The 18869-nt window shown below is 40.7% G+C and overlaps 1 protein-coding gene across 1 annotated transcript in view; it reads left to right on the top strand.

The window, feature by feature from the left end:
* Adamts9 (ADAM metallopeptidase with thrombospondin type 1 motif 9) overlaps positions 1-18869 on the top strand; it is a 171965-nt gene that overhangs the window by 19674 nt on the left and 133422 nt on the right. Inside the window, exons 4-9 of the mRNA XM_028773009.1 lie at positions 10613-10902; positions 13501-13584; positions 13686-13801; positions 14959-14999; positions 15114-15219; positions 18230-18376. Of these exons, the coding sequence (XP_028628842.1) occupies positions 10613-10902; positions 13501-13584; positions 13686-13801; positions 14959-14999; positions 15114-15219; positions 18230-18376 (784 nt within the window). The remainder of the gene's footprint in view (positions 1-10612; positions 10903-13500; positions 13585-13685; positions 13802-14958; positions 15000-15113; positions 15220-18229; positions 18377-18869) is intronic.

Below are 18869 nucleotides of genomic sequence, written 5' to 3'. Positions count from 1 at the left end.
TGTCATTCCTTGGGAAGGCATGCATGTGTTTGCACACATGCACATGCATGTGTACATGTGTGCATGTGTGTGTGTGTGTCCCCACACTCGTTCTCTTAACTGTCTCTTCTCTCTGATGTGTGCTCTTCTTTGCTGTGCAGAACTGTTTAAATTCCATGTGATTCCATTTGTCAGTTCTTGGGGTTATTTTCTGAACTATTGGAACCTTTCTCAGAAAGTTCTTGCCTCTGCCTGTACTGTCAAGTATCTTCCCTATGTTTCCTAAGTAGATGTTCTGGGGATTCGGTTTTGAATTATTTCAAGTACGCTTCAGTTTTCTATCTGTGAACTGAAATTAATAGTCCCTATCAAAGTGGTCTCTGTGAGGAATAATGGAGTTTATCTCTGTAAAGTGCCTAGGACAGTAACTCACACAGACAAAACCCACATAGAGCATCCAGGAGCATCGTAGCCCAGAGCCGCCATTACTGATTCCCTGAGCTTTTTTTCCCAGGACACACACTTCTCTCTCTCTCTCTCTCTCTCTCTCTCTCTCTCTCTCTCTCTCTCTTTCACACACACACACACACACACACACACACACACACACACACAAAGTGATTAACCAGATGTAAACTGTTTTCCTTCATGAAAGATGTCTCTGAGCTTTCAAATGCTTATATGTGTGGAGAAAGTTTCAGATGTGAATATTGTATGCCATGTTTAACCTAATTAACTTGTTTTTGGAAATATCTTACCACATGAATGTCTATAAACCACTCTCACAGAAACATCATTCATAAACGTTCAGGTAGCCAAAAAATAGGTCTTCTGCTCCAAACTCTGCCCCAAGTCTCTCATGCCCTTATGTTTTGAACCCATTGGTTGCCTGTACCGTGCATGTGTCTCTTGACAGTGGGGAACATGTTGCTTTTGTTCTTGTTCCTGGTTTTGTTTTTTCTTTGTTATTTTGTTTTTGCTTTTTAACACAGCTTATAATTGGTTACCAAAACTGGTCTTGGGAACATAATCCTGAGAATATCTCAGGACCCATTATTACTTTTGAAGTCAGCACAGTGAGAGCCCTTGAAGAATGATTAAACCATGTTGGTTCCCACTCACACCAACTGGCCCCTGTAACATCCTGCTTCTCACTTAACTCCTTCTGCACCTGCATTTGAGAAGCGCAACACTTTTTTGAAATATCCATGGAGGGTTTGGGGTTATTTTTTGTTTTCTTTCCTTTTCTCCTTGCCATGCTGTTGTTTTGTTGTTTGTTACTTCTTAATCCTCTGACCCAATAGAACTTTCTCTCTTGTGTTTTTTAGTCTCTGTCTGAAGGCTTGCTTCATTCATTATGTGTCTCTGAACAAGACCCCAATAGTGGGGATTCTAGTTCCAACTAGAGCTAAGATGGCAGAGGCTAGTCAGCTCTGTGCTGTGTCCTCAGCTCCTAGGTCAGTTAAGACATGGCAGTGTTTGTTGCAGTGACTCAGGACAGTGCATTAGCTGCTTTTCTCGTTTCAAGGAGAAGGGGAAGGCTGAGATTGGGATGTAAAGTGAACAAATACATTAATTAATGAAAAAAAGAAGAGATCTCTTCTATACTGTCAGTATAATAGTACCTACTGTGTTACAGTGTTAAGTGGAGGTATTTAATGTTTTCCAGGGCCCTGCTCTAAAAGAATTGGATGTATTGTCTCCTTTAATATCCACAACTCTCCTTTTGTATGTTTACTATTGTTATCTTTATTTCACTAATGAGGAAACTGAGGTTTCCAGCAAGAAATTGTTCAAGGAAGAGCAGTCAGGGAGTTACAGCAGGAACAGAAGCTGAGACCTAACTCCAGTATCTAAGTGGGGAACAGTGATGATGGCTGCCAGCCTTCCTTCCCTTGGCCAAGTTTCAGCAGAACAGAAAGGAGTGGGGCTTTATTCTTGAGGCCTCCCTTTGGTCCTTGCCATGTGAGTCCTCAGCCCACCAAGACCATGAAGTCACAAGGTCACTCTGTGCCTTAAGAACACTCGGTTAAACTTTGATAAGCTTGTGAAAGCGCACAGCAGTAATTAACCTCCCAGCAGTTAACATTAACGTCTGGATTGGCTCCACTCAGCCCCAGATGGCAGAAACACTTTAGTGAGTAGCCACTAAGTAACAAGGGTGTGTGTGTGTGGTTTCTCTAAAATAACTCTGATTCTTTAGTAGTGCAATGAGTACTTCCTCACACTGTAAAAAACGAAACTTACTTAAAATGCTTTCAACAATGTATGAGCAAATATCACCAAAATTTGGTTGTAAAATGTTTTTTTTCCATAATGATACATCCTAAATGTTTACAATATTAGATTTTTAAGAGTTGAACTCAATGTTAAAATTGCTCTGTGGTTACTTTTGTCCTTTTCAACTTACTTAGGCATGAAGTAGGAACCCAAGATAATGTCTTAAACTTCCAATTTATAAGAAAAGTTTCTTATAAGTACTTTCTTATTTAATTCTCAAAAACCCTTGAAATGGAAGCAGGAATGTTTTGTTTTTTCCTGCGCATTTGGAAGATGGAAGGCCACCCTCAGTTCCTCTGGTCACACCCCTCTTATTCCTTCCACAATAAGGTACAGTGATGTCAGGACCGGTGGTGTGGGTGGTGTGCTCTGCTCGCCTGCCCTGCCCGTGAGGACAAACATCATTGAAATCATTATCCCAAGCCAGAGCCTTATTTTTAAGTGCACTTAGTCACTCTATCTTAAATGGTTCCTTTTAAATTCTAAAACTCATATTATACTTTTATGACTGGTTTAAAAATAGCAAACAAGAATAATGACAGGATTTATTTACTCCTTCCTGTGCACCAGGCAGGAGTTAGCATGTTGCATTCATAAACTCCCATTATCCCTCAAAGGAGCTGTAAACAGATACTGTTTTCCGGGAGAACAGAGAGATAGACAGGGATGTGCCCAAGGTCAAATGGGGCTTCTCTGACTTCTCCTCGCTCTGTGTGAGTTCTTAGAGCCCAGGGTGTTTGGTGGCAGAGAAGTACTTTCCTTTTGATGGCATCAAAGCCAAAATGATTGCAAAAGCCAGCACTAATTTAGCTTTAGGAATTGCCCTCAGGAACTGTAGTACCCAGGCTGTAGTCACAGGAAAGACAACTGCCTGGCAGAAATTCTCTATCTTTCTCTCTGTCTCTGTCCCCTCTGTCTCTGTCTCTGTCTGTCTATCTGTCTGTCTGTCTCTGTCACATGTGCACATGCGTGTGTACACACACACACACATTTCATTTCTTTTTGTTTTATAAAACATGGTCTCATGTAACCCATGCTGGCTTCAAACCTCAAATCCTGCTCTCTTACTTCCAAAGTACTAGGATTACAGGTATGCCCTGCCACACCCAGCAAGGGATCTGTTTACATGCACATATGAGATTTGCAATGGTTAAATATTGCATTTTCTCAGAAGAATCAACACACTATGGTAGGGTTTAAATGAGGTCAGGTTTCTTATAAGCTATTGGACAAAGTAAATGAACATGATTTTCCAAGACTGTTTAAAGAAAAAAAGACATGTAAAAAGATTTTTGTTCCTGAGGTCTTGATTCGAACCTCAGGAGACAACACGGCACTTGGAAAACAATTTTATACCTGTTAAAAACATAAAATGTAGACTTATCATGTGACCTACATGTTCTACTCCTGCATATACATGTATGTATATGTATGTATATACATGTATTTGTATGTATATGTTTATATCCACATTCAGAATAATGATGCAATTTTTAAAAAATTTAGAATTAGAGAAGAAAACTAGGTACTTTGAAAACAATTTTATAGCTGTTCAAGATGTAAAATGTAGAGATGTGACCTAGAAATTCTACTTCTGCATATATACATATACATATGCATATGTATAATTCATACATTCGAAATGAAAATACACCCACCCAAATATCAGCTTCCTACAGTTGTTTTGCTGACTGTTCACCCAGATGTCACATAGACAAGCATGTTGACAAATTCCTTACAGTGGGCCATTTGGCAATAAAAAGCAGTAGAATACAGATGTATGCTGCAACAAGAAAACGCTAAATGAGGTAAAAGACTCTAGACACAAAATGCTACACAGTGTAATACGAATCAGTGCATATGCTTTGCCTGAAGAGGCAGACCCATAGATGTCAAGACAGAGCTTCTTAATTGATAGGGTGTAGGAAAAGGGAACAGCGGGGGAGTGACTGCTGATAGGTATCGGTTGTCTCTTGGAGACAATGAAATTATTCTAAAAGTAGACAATGGCAGTAATGACTCAATTGTATCAATAGATTAAACCCCACTGAATTGGGCTAAAGTTGGGTAAAACTCAGTAGTAGAGCATTTATACACGAGGTAGTGGGCACCTGCAAGAGCACATACACATACCCATGCAGAGGGGGATTACACATTCCAAAGGGTTGAGTTTAATGGTGTGTAAATCTAAATGAAAATGTTATTGAAAAGATAAACACAAAGCTATGTATGAGGAGGGAATTGTACCAATACTTGGCCATTTATACCACACTACCCACAAGAATAAAGTGAATTGGTCCACGTTTATAAAGTGTAAACCAAGTGACACTGTAAATTCCTGAAACACAACCTTTGTTTGTATTATGCTAGCAGACCACTGAAGAACAGTGTGTGTGAACCTTGTTGTAATCCTAACAGAGTATTCTCCTTGGCTAAGAACTACCCTTCTATTTTGAGGCTTGAGAATAAATAGATATATTAGGCTCAGTATCTCTATGTGTTGTTGTTGTTGTTTTTGTTGTTGTTTGAGATCGGGTCTCTCTATGTAATCCTAACTGTCCTGAAGCTCACCATTTAGATCAGGCTGGGTGAGAACTCACAGAGACTCTCCTGCCTCTGCCTCTTGAGTTCTGGAATTAAAGTCATGCAGCAACATGCTTGGCTCTAATGCTACATTTTCGATAGCTTGCTAAAATGACCAGCGTGCTAGAAGTTAGTTGGGCTAATTAAATCACTAGATATGGTTCTAACTCATGAGGAGGAAAAGGGAAGTGGGTGAAAGGCTGAGGACTATTGCTCGTAAGAATGCGTTCATTTTGTTCTGAAGAAGCGATTTGGTTTCTACAATTTGGTTTAATATTTATTTCACTTTTCATTTATTTGTATTGGGGAGGAGTGGGCTAGTATGTGCTGGTATCCCTGTGGGAAGAGTGGGCTAGTGTGTGCTGGTATCCCTGTGGGAAGAGTGGGCTAGTGTGTGCCTGTGAAGTCAGAGCATGTATTTCCAAAGTCAGTTCTTACCTTCCTCCATGTAGGCCCTGGAGGTCAGAGTTTCCCATTCCTAAGTTCCTTCTGACAAGAGTAAACATTTTTCTCCTTAATGTTTAAAGTAGTATGCTACAGTTTGGTTATGGCTTGTCGCTCCAAGGTGGATGTGTTCAGCTCTCAGCCCAGTGAGGCAGTGTGAAAAGCGAAGGCTTTACTAGGTGAGACCTAGTGGGAAAGTTGCCTGGCTGCTGGGGATACTACCCTTAAAAAGACATAGTTCTTTTGGGTCCCTTGTGAGTTCCCCGTATCTCTCATCTCTAGCAATTGCTTCCTCCATGATGCTATCCTGAGGACCTTATCAGAAGACAAACTGGCTCCCTGAACTTAGCTGTCCAGCCTTCAAAACTGTGACCTAAATAAACAGGTTTAGTGCCATATTTTCTTTTTCAGATACAGCTACTTTTTATTTTTTGAGAATTCCATGTGTACCGTATTTACATTAATCTGCTTCCTCTCCTTCCTCCAATTCCTTCCAAATCCCTCCCACTCCTCAAACTTTCGACTCCTTATTCTTTAATTATAATTGCTACACACACACACACACACACACACACACACACACACACACAGTCCCAGGTAATTTTCACTTCCTGCCCACTTCTCCCGTTCCCCTCTTCAGAGCCCCCACATGTAACTATTCCCTTCTCTGTGTCTCCTTCTCCCCCTGCTTCTCCTTTCCTGCTGGTTCCTTTTTACTTCCTGGTGTCTGCAGTTACTCCAAGCACACATTTACATCTAAAGATTTGAAACTGAGATCCATGTGAAAAGAAGACATGGCATTTGGCTTTCTGGGTCTGGGATGCCTCATTCAGTATAACATTTTGTTTGTTTGGTTGGTTGTTTGGTTGGTTGGTTGGTTTTGGTTTTCAAGACAGAGTTTCTCTGTGTACTTCTGGCTCTTCTAAGAACTTGTTCTGTAGACCAGCCTGGCCTTGAACTCAGATTTGCCTGCCTCTATGTCCTGAGTGCTCAGATTAAAATGTGTACCACCATGCCCAGCTTTTGTTCAGTATAATGTTTTCTAATTCTGTTTACCTGCAAATTTTGTAATTTCATTTTTCTTTGCAGCTGACTATGCTATACATTTTGATTATCTATTCATCAGGTGAAGGACATTAGGCTGCTTACATTTCCTGCCTGTCGTGGAGTAGATGAGCTATATGACCTTGGCTGAGCAAGTATCTGTGGAGTAGAATGGTCCATATGGTAGATCTATTTTTAGCTTTTTTGAGAATTGTCTACACTGATGCCCATAGTGACTGGACAGTTTTCAATCACTCCAACTGTGAATGTCCCCTGTCCCTACAGCCTTGCCAGCATTTGTTGTTGTCATTTTGTTGAGCTTAAGCCATTCTCCCTGAAGATGAAGTCTCAGAGTAGTTTTAATATTAATCCCTTAATTGGCAAAGATGTTAACACTTTCTGAGATATTTTTTAGCCATTGTCATTTCTTCTTTTGAGGACAATCTGTTCAGATCTCTAGCCCGCTTTTTAAATTGGCTCATTTGTTTTCTTGACCCTATTTTTATTTTTAGTTCTTTCTATATGCTAGATATTAATCATCTTTAGATGCATAGTGGACAAAGACACTTGGCCTTTCTTTTCATTCTATTGATTACTTCTGTACAGAACATTTTTAGTTTTATAAGGTCCAATCTGTCAATGAATGGCCTTAGTTCCTGGGAAAATGAATCCTATTCTGAATTTCCTTCTGAAAATTTCAGTCATGTGGCAGGATATGAAATCAACTTAGAAAATGAGTAGTCTTTCTAGACATCAGCAAGAAACACCCTGAGGAGGAGATTATGAAAACAGTCTCATTCACAACAGCTTCAAATACTGTGAAATAAACCTAACCAAGGAGGCAAAAGACTCTATGGTGAAAACTCCAAGTCTCTGCAGAAAGAGACTGAGGAAGATACTGAGGGATGGGAAGGGATTCCATGCTCCTGGATTGGCAGAATGAATACTGTGAGAGTGACCATTCTACTAAGTCATCTGTAAATGTAATGTAATCTTTCTGAAAATTCCCACAACATTCTTTATAGAAGTAGAAAAAAATTCCAAATTCAAATGGAAGCGCAAAACACTGATAGCCAAAGTAATCTCTAGCGAAAAAAAAAAGGAACATTCCTGGAGGGATTATAGCTCCAGATTTTAAGATATATCACAGAGCTATAGTAATAAAAACAGAGTGGTACTGGCCAAAAAATAAATCAATGAAACCAAATGGAAGTCCTGTGAACAAGTACATGTAGCTACAGTTATCTGATATTTAACAATGATGCTAGAACATACACCGTGGAAAAGACAGCATCTTCGACTAATGGTTTCAGGAAAACTGAATGTCCATATGTATAAGAATGAAATGAGGCCCCTATCTATCACCTTGCACAAAAATCAACTCTAAATTAATCAAAGACTCCATTGTGAAACCCAAAACAATGAAATATAGAAGAAAATCTAGGTTGTTCTGACTGTCTTTTGAAAACAGTGTTACGGAGTCACAGTTGTCTCTGACCATAGGAATCACTCTCTTAATGTATTCGTAAGTGTGATCATCATCAATGTCTTTGAGTCACACGTAGGTGAAAATCCTTCCGTCTGCTTTAGCACACTGAGATGGAAATGCTTTCCTTCTTCCATGGTCACTTCCCTCTTCCTGTCCTCACTACATCCCCAGCCTGAAGCAACTGCTCCTTTGCCTTCTAGCTCTGCATGTGTTCAGATTCTGAGCATTTTATATGACTGAAGTCATGTAACATGTGGTCATTTCACAGACACAGTAAAGTTCAACACAGTGTCTTCTAATAACTCAAAGGTCAAATTCTTAGGAAAGTTCAAATTAGAAGTCTGGCCGTTTCAATAAACACAGGGACCTGAGCTTAATGCCTAGAACTCACAAAACAAAGTCTAGGTGTAGGGGTGTACACTTATGGCCCCAGAAGTGGAGAAATGGAGACAGGCAGATCATTGGCCAGCCAGTCATGCCTTTTGGGTGAGCATCAGGTCCCAGAGAAAGACTATATTTCAAAACTAGGGTGGAAAGATCGTAGGAACTATACATGAGATTCTCTGCTGTCCTCTACAGTCTTGTACACATATGCCCCATCCTTACACCCTCTCCAAACAATAGTCACAGGTGACACTATGCAAGGAGTATTTCCTACAAAATCGGTGAAGTGTTGTCTTAATGTATGGAATAATTTTACATTTCAACATGTTTCATTCACCTAATGCAAAAAGCAAACTCTCTTGAAAAATTATCCATGGCTGTTCAGATTTGCTTTGGTAATGGTTAATCTTCAGCTGTTGAAACTGTTGCCAAATGACCAGCACAGTTTAGGGTGCTGGTCAGACATGTGCCTGAGTCATTTTACTGGTGTTCACTGCTTTATAATTTTGGCCAGCCGCTTGGCTTCTTGATATTAATTTATCTATAAAAAGAGAGGTCATTTTCTAAATTTGTAAAGTAGTATGGTATTTGAGATTATATAGAAGCCTAAGCGTCACAAGAGTGCAATGCCTGGCTTATATAAGATGCTAATTAGTATCTGTTCCGTATTCATCTGGTGATATGAAACCTGAATGACAGTCTAGCCCATATGGCATTGGTATACTGAGATTATACTTGAAAGAGAAACTAGGAGGATGTGTCTAATGCTGCATGCTCTCGTGTCCCAGGTTTTGAGTTAGCTGTGTTCTCTGCTGTTGCATTACACAGGGCCTGTTGACAGTTTGAAATTTTTTCACCATTTTAATAATCAAAATATTCAATTTGGCCCAATGCATGTCCCAGGCTTAATTCTTTAAGCAAGTGGCTATAATTTTCAAGTACTCAGGTCTGTCAAATATGAAACCACTTGGAGTTAATCCTTTCAATTTGTATCTTTGGTATTGATGAAAGGAATTATTTCTCAGGTCCTAGGCACTGAAGCATACTTCTTAGTCATGAAATTCTGCTTCATTATGACATGAATGCACATTTATGAGCCATGAGCAAGGTAACTGATTAGATCAAGTTTTATACAAAATGTGTTTTGGCAGGCCCTTTTATATGTATTCTGTTTGTTCTGTGGTTGGTGATATGAAAATGGAATGGTGTGTTTCAATATTTGAGCTTGTTATGAAGTTCTTCAGAAGTAGTTTAAGCCTGGCTTCCACAGGTGTTTGCACACACATGCATACACCTAGGCCTGGGTAGCACAGAAGAGTCCCTTTCCCAAAAAGCTTACAGGTCCTTACAGGGTTGCAGCACCGTGGATGGATCACACTTTGCAGAAAATCTGAAACTCAGGATGCCTGGAGATGTGTCAAGCTACCCTGGCATAAGCTGTAGTCTCAACTCCTGGCCCACACTCTGCCCTGAATCTGTTTCCTTTACTGGTCACTGAGATAAATTAATTGCAAGTTTAGAGACATCAAATAGCAGTGACTCTTCTGTTTCACCATGATGGAGACCTGACAAAGAAATAGGACATTTTTATCTGTTCTCTAGTGTCTTTTATATTCTCTGTTAGCCTTCTAACTCTTAGACCTCTCTCTGCTATCATTGGATTTCAAACAAACAAACAAACAAACAAACAAACAAATGAACAGACAAACAAAAAAACATTTGAAAGAAATTACAAGGCTTTTGTTACCCAATGGAAGGAGCCATATGCTGCCATTTCCCTTAACCCAGGCCTGATATTCTAGGCTAGTCAGTATGCATCTATTGAAGCTTCCCAGGGAAGCTAGTTCCAGATGTAATCATTTCAGTGAGAGTGTGGCTTGGGATCTATTTATACAGCTCATAGCCTGTAGTTTATTTTGTATGTTATTTGAGTATGGAGGCATTTATTTACTTATTCGTGGTGTGTGTGTGTGTGTGTGTGTGTAGTGTGTGCATGCGTGTTGTGTGTGTACTTGTTTATGTGCATGTGGGTGCATGTATATGTGCATCCAGGTGTACATGCACATGTGTGTATGTGTGAGTATACTTGTGGAAGATAGAGATCAATGTCAGGTGTCTTTTATAGTTGTTCTACATCTTATTTTTTGAGATAGTGTCTCTCATTGGATCTGACGCTCACCAATTTGGCAATACTGGCTTACCAGTGAATTCCAGGGATCTGCCTGTGTCTCCCTTCCCAGTCATGGTATTTCAGTTCTCAGAACCAACCTGGTTTTCTATATGGATGCTAGAGAGCCAAAGTCAGGTCCTTGTGTTTGGACAGCACCTAAAGGCATCATTTTAAAGCGTGTACAGTTTTTAGCTTATGTAGAGGCTGATGTGTAATGAATGCCCTCTGATTTCTTACAGAACTCAAAAATAGTCACAGTAAAGACAAGCGGAAAACCAGAATGCGGAAACGGAGAAAGAGGAATAGCCTGGCTGACGATGTGGCACTCTTAAAGAGTGGCTTGAACACCAAGGTGTTCTCTGGATATAGCAACAGGACAAACAGCACAAGGGACAGAAGGAATCACAAAAGAACCAAACGCTTTCTGTCCTATCCACGGTTTGTAGAAGTGATGGTAGTGGCTGACCACAGGATGGTTTTATACCATGGATCAAACCTTCAACATTATATTTTAACCTTAATGTCAATTGTAAGTATACCAAAGAGAAAATGATTCATGGACTGACTCAGTGTGCTGCTGGAGGATGGGTTTTCTTTCCTATTCTGCTTGTAGTATCAGTTGGGGCTGGCATTTCAGCCATTCACATAAATGACCCAAGAGAGTATGTGGTTATTCACTGGCTGCCTTTTTATAATGAAGGTAGTAGAAATCAGTACTGAGTGTTGGTTCTCCTCTGAATGTTGCACTTGTTACTTGAAAAGCATTGTTTGGCTTAGGTTGAGTTATCATCCCCATTTAATAGATAACACTGACTCTGGATGGAGTTATGTCATTTGCCCATGGTCAGGTTCAGCTAGCAAGTGCCTTAGAGGCTATGTGTGACTTCAGCTTGGTTTTTGTTTGTTTGTTTTAATTTTCTGGAACCTTGTGTTTTCTGCCTAATTAAGAAGCTTTGCACAACCTTGTTGTATTATGCAATGCTGGTTTGGAGTCTCAGTCATCCATGATGCTGTTTAAAAACTTATCTGCTTAGTTGAGCATCTTACTACGGTTTATAATCAGGTATGCCAGGGGAGAAGCCTAGGAATCTCTGTATTTTTCTGCTCCTGTATTGCGTCAGAAACACAATAAATCTGCATGATTAGAAAATCAAGTAGAACCTAACACTAAACATCCTTTTTTGTACATACACGTTCCCCCTGGACCTTCCCAGAAGCAAACATTGTTAAAGTCCCTGCTGCTTCTAACCATCATGGGCCAATAAAAATATAATCAAATTCACATTTTGAATTTTGGGTATTCTAGTAGTACATTTTAAAGACAGTCACAAAACAGATAAAATTAATTTTAATCTATTTTATGTCCATATACTATCATATCAATAATTATGGTGAAAGAGTTTACATAAATGTTTTCCACACTAAGCTTTCAAAATCCAGTTTCTGCTGGTTCAACTAACGATGTAACCAAAATATTTAGAGAAGCTGGAGTGATAGCTCAGCTGTCAAAGTGCTTCCCTCTCAAACGTAAGGACCTGAAATCAATCCCTAGCACACATATAAAAAGCACACATGTTGTATGTACATGTATGTAATCCTAGCACTGGGGAGGTACAGACAGTTAGAGTTTGCTATCCAGCCAACTTAGCATACCTAACAGGCTCCCAGCCAGTGAGAAACTCTGTCTCAAAAAACAAGGTAGACAGCTCCTGAGGAAAAATACTCACATGCACATACACAGTTGTGCACTGAAGTGCACACACACATACATATATGCACATGCACATGCACACATACATACCTCAGAAAAAAATTGCACCTATGTTAAACATACATAGAATTTCTTTTCACTCCATAATCAAGAGGACTGTTTACATTGTATTGGTTCTCATAAGTAACCTAGAGATGACTGACAGGCCATGGTCGGCCATAGGCTCTGTGCTGGTAATACACTGTTTTACAGAGGCAGCCTGAGAGATTGTGTGTTCCCCATCCTCGGCAATCCTGGAGCCAAGCTCTCTGACATACAGAGAAATTACTTCACAACTTTCACTCAAGCAGAAAAGGAACATTGTCATGTACTCCCTATACATTGGTCTTTTTTTTTAATTAATCACACACAGTGGTGCACAGAGATCCGATGTCACTCATTTTTCTTTGATGGGATTAACCCTTCTTTACCTGAGCAACAGCTTACTTAGAAGGAACTTCCCAGGTGCATGCTTGGGAGTAACTATTGCTTCAGGCTGTCCTCTTCCCTCCCCACTGCCTGTCCTACTTCTTGCTCTTTGCTGTGGACCATCTTCCCCTCCTCCTGCCTTTGCTCAGTTCTAACCCTGCGTGTCTTCTAGGCCTCAGCCCTCTCATACCCAGGGGACTGAAGGGAAACCTAAGCAGATCTCAGAAGCCCCAGCTCCACCTCCATCCCACTGTTTCGTGTTGTAAGAGGATTTTGACTACAGACCTGGCTTTTGAGCCAGATGACCTAGAGTGTAACTTCTGGCTCTGCTACTTGCTGCTGTATAGCCTTGGGCTAGTTACTTCTTTATCTGTCTGAGCCTCCATGGCCTCTCTTGTTTCTAAGGGATGGTTATAGTGCCTAGCCCAGAGTTTTGCTATGGGAACTAAGTACAAATCCAGTTTTCTGCCAGAATCTAGAGTAAGCACCAGCTAACATAGCTGACATAAATAATAATAATGATAATAATAATTGTGCAAAACCAGTTTACACTGCTGTTGAGGATATAAATGAACAATGAGCATGAGGAAGGTGTACCAGCATTTATGTAGGAACCCAGGACTTCAAATGGCAGGGAAGTGTTTAATGGAAAAGTAATATGTAATACTTTAGGACAAATAGCTGGTAAGTCATACAGTGTTGCAGCTACAAGGGAGAATACCTCAGAATTTCAATTTGCTAGATTTTGCTTTTATCTAAAAAAAAAATCCATCTATGAATTTTACAACGAGGCTACAAGTCAATATTTGTACAGTGAACATTCAGAACCGTAGACCACATGTGTTGCACGAAACGCAGGAAGTGATGGAGCCCAACCTAAGAAGTGAATTGCTTATTGCTTACACAGAGAGTCCACCATTAACTTTGAAAAATTTATCTTGGTTGCAGGTAGCTTCTATCTATAAAGACTCAAGTATTGGAAATTTAATTAATATTGTTATTGTGAACTTAGTTGTGATTCATAATGAACAGGTAATAAAGTTTATTTTTCTCTTTTTTTCTATCTGTATCCGAAATGGCATATCTAATTGGTGTTGTTGCATAGACCAAGAACACTTCTTCTCTGTGTTTAGGAAGGACCTTACATAAATTTCAATGCCCAGTCAACATTAAAGAACTTTTGCCAGTGGCAGCATTCCAAGAGCCACTTGGGTGGGATTCAGCATGACACAGCCGTTCTGGTCACAAGGTAAATGGATCACTGGTTCCTTGGATCCTTGGTGTCAGCAATGGGAGGGGTCCTGCATTGCTGATAGCCAGTCCTACCAGGGGAGGTTTTTACTATAGTTGCTATGGACTATTTATAGCAGCTAATTCTTTGTTGCTCTGGCTGTCCTGAGCACTGTGGTACTTTTGGCAGCATCCCTCGACTCTGGTCTTCACACACAAGTAGCACTCTCTCCCCTCAACTATGACAAGCACCAGGGTCACCACACACTGCCACATGTGCCCTGGGGGATAAAGGGGGTTACCACTCTGGCTGAGAATCTCTATAGTATACCTGCCACATGAGGACTCAGTCTTTAAGGCAGGCCTAAAAGCAAATGCCCTTCTACAGCAAGGGAGGCAGCTAATAACACTCAGCCTATAGCGGCCATGTAGGACCTGAGGCTAGTATTGCCAACTGATCCGATTTTTCTTTTTGCAAGAAGCCAGAAGGAAGGAATTTTTAAAAAATACAAAACCTCTCAATTTTTATATGGTAAGCTACTCTCAAGGGGTGTTTTTGAAATGTACAAGGCAACAGAGAGGTGCTGGCTTATTGGTTTCTCTTATTGTGGTTTCTCTTACCACCTCTGACAGTTATAAACACTCAACTATGACAAACAACAGGGTCACCACACACTGCCACGTGTGCCCTAGGGGGTGAAGGGGGTTATCACTCTAGCCGAGAATCTCTATAGTAATAATGAGAACTATAACCCATTCTCTTGTCCCACAACCCATTACTGGGGATTAAACCCAGGGCTTTGCCCAACCCTTGTAACTGGACTTTACAACTGAGCCACAACTCCCAGCCCATCGTTCCTCTTAAATGAACTTAAGTGCAAATCAGTGAGTACTTCACAGACTCATACTCTAGGGTATTGAGGAGAGCATTTCTGAGGCCAGGTGGAAGACATCTAACTGTGCTGTGGCTACCCTGGAGACAGCAATAGACTTCTCCGTGTAACCTTTAATCCTTAAATCCATGCTTCACAAAGTTTTGGGGGTTGCAAAACACTGACCTTGTTAGCTAGCCTTTTGCTAATCCCCTCCCTAAAAGGAACTAGAAGTCTCTGTGGGATTCTCTACTGTTGATCTTTACTCTGATGTTGTCAAAGCCTAAGTCTTTTTTGCTCGTAGGGAGGATATCTGCAGAGCTCAGGACAAATGTGACACCTTAGGTGAGTCCTTGTACATGTCTCCATGGCTAAACTGGTTCCCTCGATATTTCTCTTTCGAACCGTAATTGCTTTGAAAGTAAATCCACCTTGGTTTCTCCCCATCCCTTCTAACAGGTCTTGCTGAATTGGGAACCATTTGTGACCCCTACCGAAGCTGTTCCATTAGTGAAGACAGTGGGTTGAGCACAGCTTTCACGATAGCCCACGAACTGGGCCATGTGTAAGTCATTCTATTTACTGTCTCCTAAAACTTTGTTTTTTACTGGTAAGTATTTTCTTAACTTTAGCAGAGCCAAGACTTCAGAATAGATTTGACAGGATTGAAAGAGCTGAACCTTTGTGAGAAATTGAGTCAAAGCAATCCACCCTCTTCAGACCCAGTTCTGTGTGCCTTTGGTTGAACTGTTTATGTCTGATGTGCAAAGACTTAATAATTTCTCTCCTACTATTGGGGACTCGAAGAAAGATGCATTTTGATTCCTTCTAATACAGGAAAGGATGAATTAGTTTGGAGAGCTTCCTTGACTCCACACATGTGTCTAGAAGGTTGCCTCAACACTGCTCTAGCCCACAGATTTTTGGCAACTCCACATCATTCCTGATGCTGGTTACACATGGCTATAACTCAGCTAGCTATCAACTGGAATAGCAATGCCACTCCCTCAGAGAAGAAAACGAACAAAGAAGCAGAGAAAGTTTCATTTCCAGATTATGATCAGAACATGGCCATTGTGAGATAACTTTCCCTGTTTGTTTTTCAGAGAGAGAGAGAAAGGACACAGAGGGAAGACAAGAAAATCAGTGTAAATGTACCTGAAATGTTCCGATTTGGGACTACATTAGTGCATTTCTAAAATAATTGAAGTACATATCATTGGTATCTCTCAAATGGCTCTCTCAAGAGACTCCTTAGTGTAGTCTAGCTGTGTGCCCTTCTGTGTCAGATTCCAGCTTCGTATAGAGCTAACATTCTCAGTGAGGAAAGCTTTTCAGTTCCAATTCTTTTCAAAGACCTCTTGTACATGCTGTGCCAGGGATGGAGCAAAGGGTCTGCTCACACTTACACACATGCATGCAGGTACTCACAAGTTTAATTCCTCCAGTGCCTTTCAGCCCTGTGTAAGAACACATCTTTGCTGTTCTCTCCTAAGGAAACACAATTAGAGATTTAATGTTTAGAATGTAGTCAAAGCTTTCAGTGTGGGCAGGCCACACAGATTTAGTCAGCATCTCCTTGGTGCTTCTGATTCCCAAGACAGTCATGAAATGCAAAGAATCTTCAAGATGACTTATATTTCCAGGTTCCCTGTATGAATAACAATAATATGACCTGAACTGACCAGGCAGTGAAAGCTCTCTTTCCTTTACTAGCTCATCTACAAACAGTAGGGAATAGTACACTCATCCTTAGGTGTCTATGGGAGGCTACTTTCCAGACCTGTCATAAATACAAAACTCCACATATACTCAAGCCCTTTTGATGAAGAGGCATTGAATTTTAGCATCATTTAGATGACTCATAATACCTAATACAGCATATAGCTGTTATATTACATTGAGTCTGGGGTGGGGGGAAGTCTGTGCCCATTGAGTATAGAAACAAGTTTGGTTCCCCCCCCCAAACACCTTTCATCCACAATGAATGGAACCTGTGGGTGTGTGGTGCATGGATGCAGTGTGTCAATAGTACCATTCACTGCATCCAATGAGTGATGAAATGGAACATCCAAAACACTGAGTGCACGTTCTAGTGTAAAATGGCAGTGAACAGTCTCGGTTACTATCAGTCAGTAAATATTTTTAAAATACTTATTACATCCCCAGCAGTGAGCAAATGTACTCGCTTAAATGAAAATAAGTGTTTATTTGTTTGAGGAAATAAATAGACCCCATTTTACCTAGCTATGGTAAACTGGGAGAAGAGGCCAGCTCCTGTCCACCACAGAGGAGCAAGGTAGGATTGTGTGCCTTTCTTCCTTGAGATGTACTAGAATCAGTGTTGTGGTGACACCTGCAAGCTATGAAGAAAAGGGCTCTGCAATATTAAAACCTTTTAGTAAATTCATCTAATACAGATCACATTTTTCCATCTCTACTGGCAAACTGAAGGACCCACTTTTTTTTTTTTAAAGAAAAAAGAAACAGAACACAAAAGAATTAGTGGAACAGATGCACAGGCTCTAGTCCAGATTTTTCTTTTATATGAAACAGGTCTACACCCCTCTATCTCACTCATACTTCCTGAGTTCAGCATGAACTGGGGAATGGAATTCCTCTCTCCTTGCTAAATTAACCACATGCTCAATGTTCTGATTGACAGCAGCCTTTCCCAGAGAGAAACGATGACCCCCTGACCTTGTCAACTGGTGGATAATTGCCTGGGCTGGAAGGCCATGTGGGTCATGGAGGGGGTGCACATTGAGGAAATGCTATCGTTTTCCCCCACTTCCTCTGGTGAAGCCAAGAATGGAAAGTATGTGTGAAGGACGCTGCCACAGCCCGAGGACACTGGCGGTGCTCCACAGCCTCCCCTCAGGCAGAATGGGAAAGAGTTTAAGAATCTTTTTATGCCTGGCTTTTCAGGAAGCCAGTTCCTGTGAGCTGGCATTGGCACATGAATCCCTTTGCCATCTCTGCCTTCAGCTGGCTGGCCTGTGGTCTCTGTGCCACTCCCAATGAGTTCATGTGTACACTTTATATAGTTTCACAATGATACTTTACTTGATAAATACAGGTATATCGCTTGTCACCCTGACCAAAAAAATGAGAGATGCAAGGCTCACAGGGATCCTCTTATTACAAAGCGCTTGGCTTCCATTTATGACACCGATTTATTCTCTATGTCGATGACATGATAGTATCCTGCCAAAATCTTGTTCTATGGATTGCCCTTTAGCTGTCTACTAGCATTTCCAACTACTGTAGTCTAGCACCAACTACTGCACATTCAGAGCCTCTGCAATTCCAAAATGCATACTTACACCCAACAAATGGCCTGTGCATACCTCTCTGCATTCACTAAAGGCATTTTTTTTCCAAATTGGATCAAAATCCTCTGGTGTTCTATGCCCCATCTAGAATTGTCTTATAATTTATTCTGCTCATTCAGATTCTTATCCACAGCACAATAGACCATCAGCTACACTTTCTTCTTAGAGTTGTTAAGCAATGATGCCAGCATGAACCCCTGGTGTATTTTGACATTCTCACCATCGCTTCGTTGACTTTAGGTTTAATATGCCTCACGATGACAGCAATAAATGCAAAGAAGAAGGTGTTAAGAGCCCCCAGCATGTCATGGCACCAACACTGAACTTCTACACCAACCCCTGGATGTGGTCCAAGTGCAGTCGGAAATACATCACTGAGTTCTTAGAGTAAGACCTAAGCTTTCTTTCAGTAACAGCCTCTAGTGCATCAGTTCTCAGCCTGTGGATAGTAACCTCTTTGGGGGGACATATCAGATGCCTTGCATATCAGACATTTATATTATGATTCATAACAGTAGGAGAATTACAGTTACGAAGCAGCGACAAAATAATTTTATGGTTGGGGGTCACCATTATGTGAGAAACTGTGCTTAAGGGTCACAGCATTAAGAAGGTTGACAGCCACTGCCCTAGTGTCTGGTCTATATGAAGTAACCCATGGAGGGAAAGAGAACACAGAATCTGGCATTCTTTTCGTCTTGTTGCTCTTGCTAGCATTCCTTGGAGAAAGAAAAAACTTCCACTATAACATCTGTTAGTTCATAGCCTTGCCAATGTTTGGAAGACTACAAACTGATCTGAGCATGGAGCAGGGTTTGTAAAGGGACTATGCAAATATTTCTGTGTTTGTGTAAATGCTTTGAAATTTATTCAGGCCTTT

This window comes from Grammomys surdaster, unplaced genomic scaffold (assembly GCF_004785775.1).
Source record: "Grammomys surdaster isolate TR1022 unplaced genomic scaffold, NIH_TR_1.0 220, whole genome shotgun sequence".
Lineage (NCBI taxonomy): Eukaryota > Metazoa > Chordata > Mammalia > Rodentia > Muridae > Grammomys > Grammomys surdaster.
The sequence above is the reverse complement of the archived record's forward strand: the minus strand, read 5'-3'. Positions and strand labels throughout refer to the sequence as shown.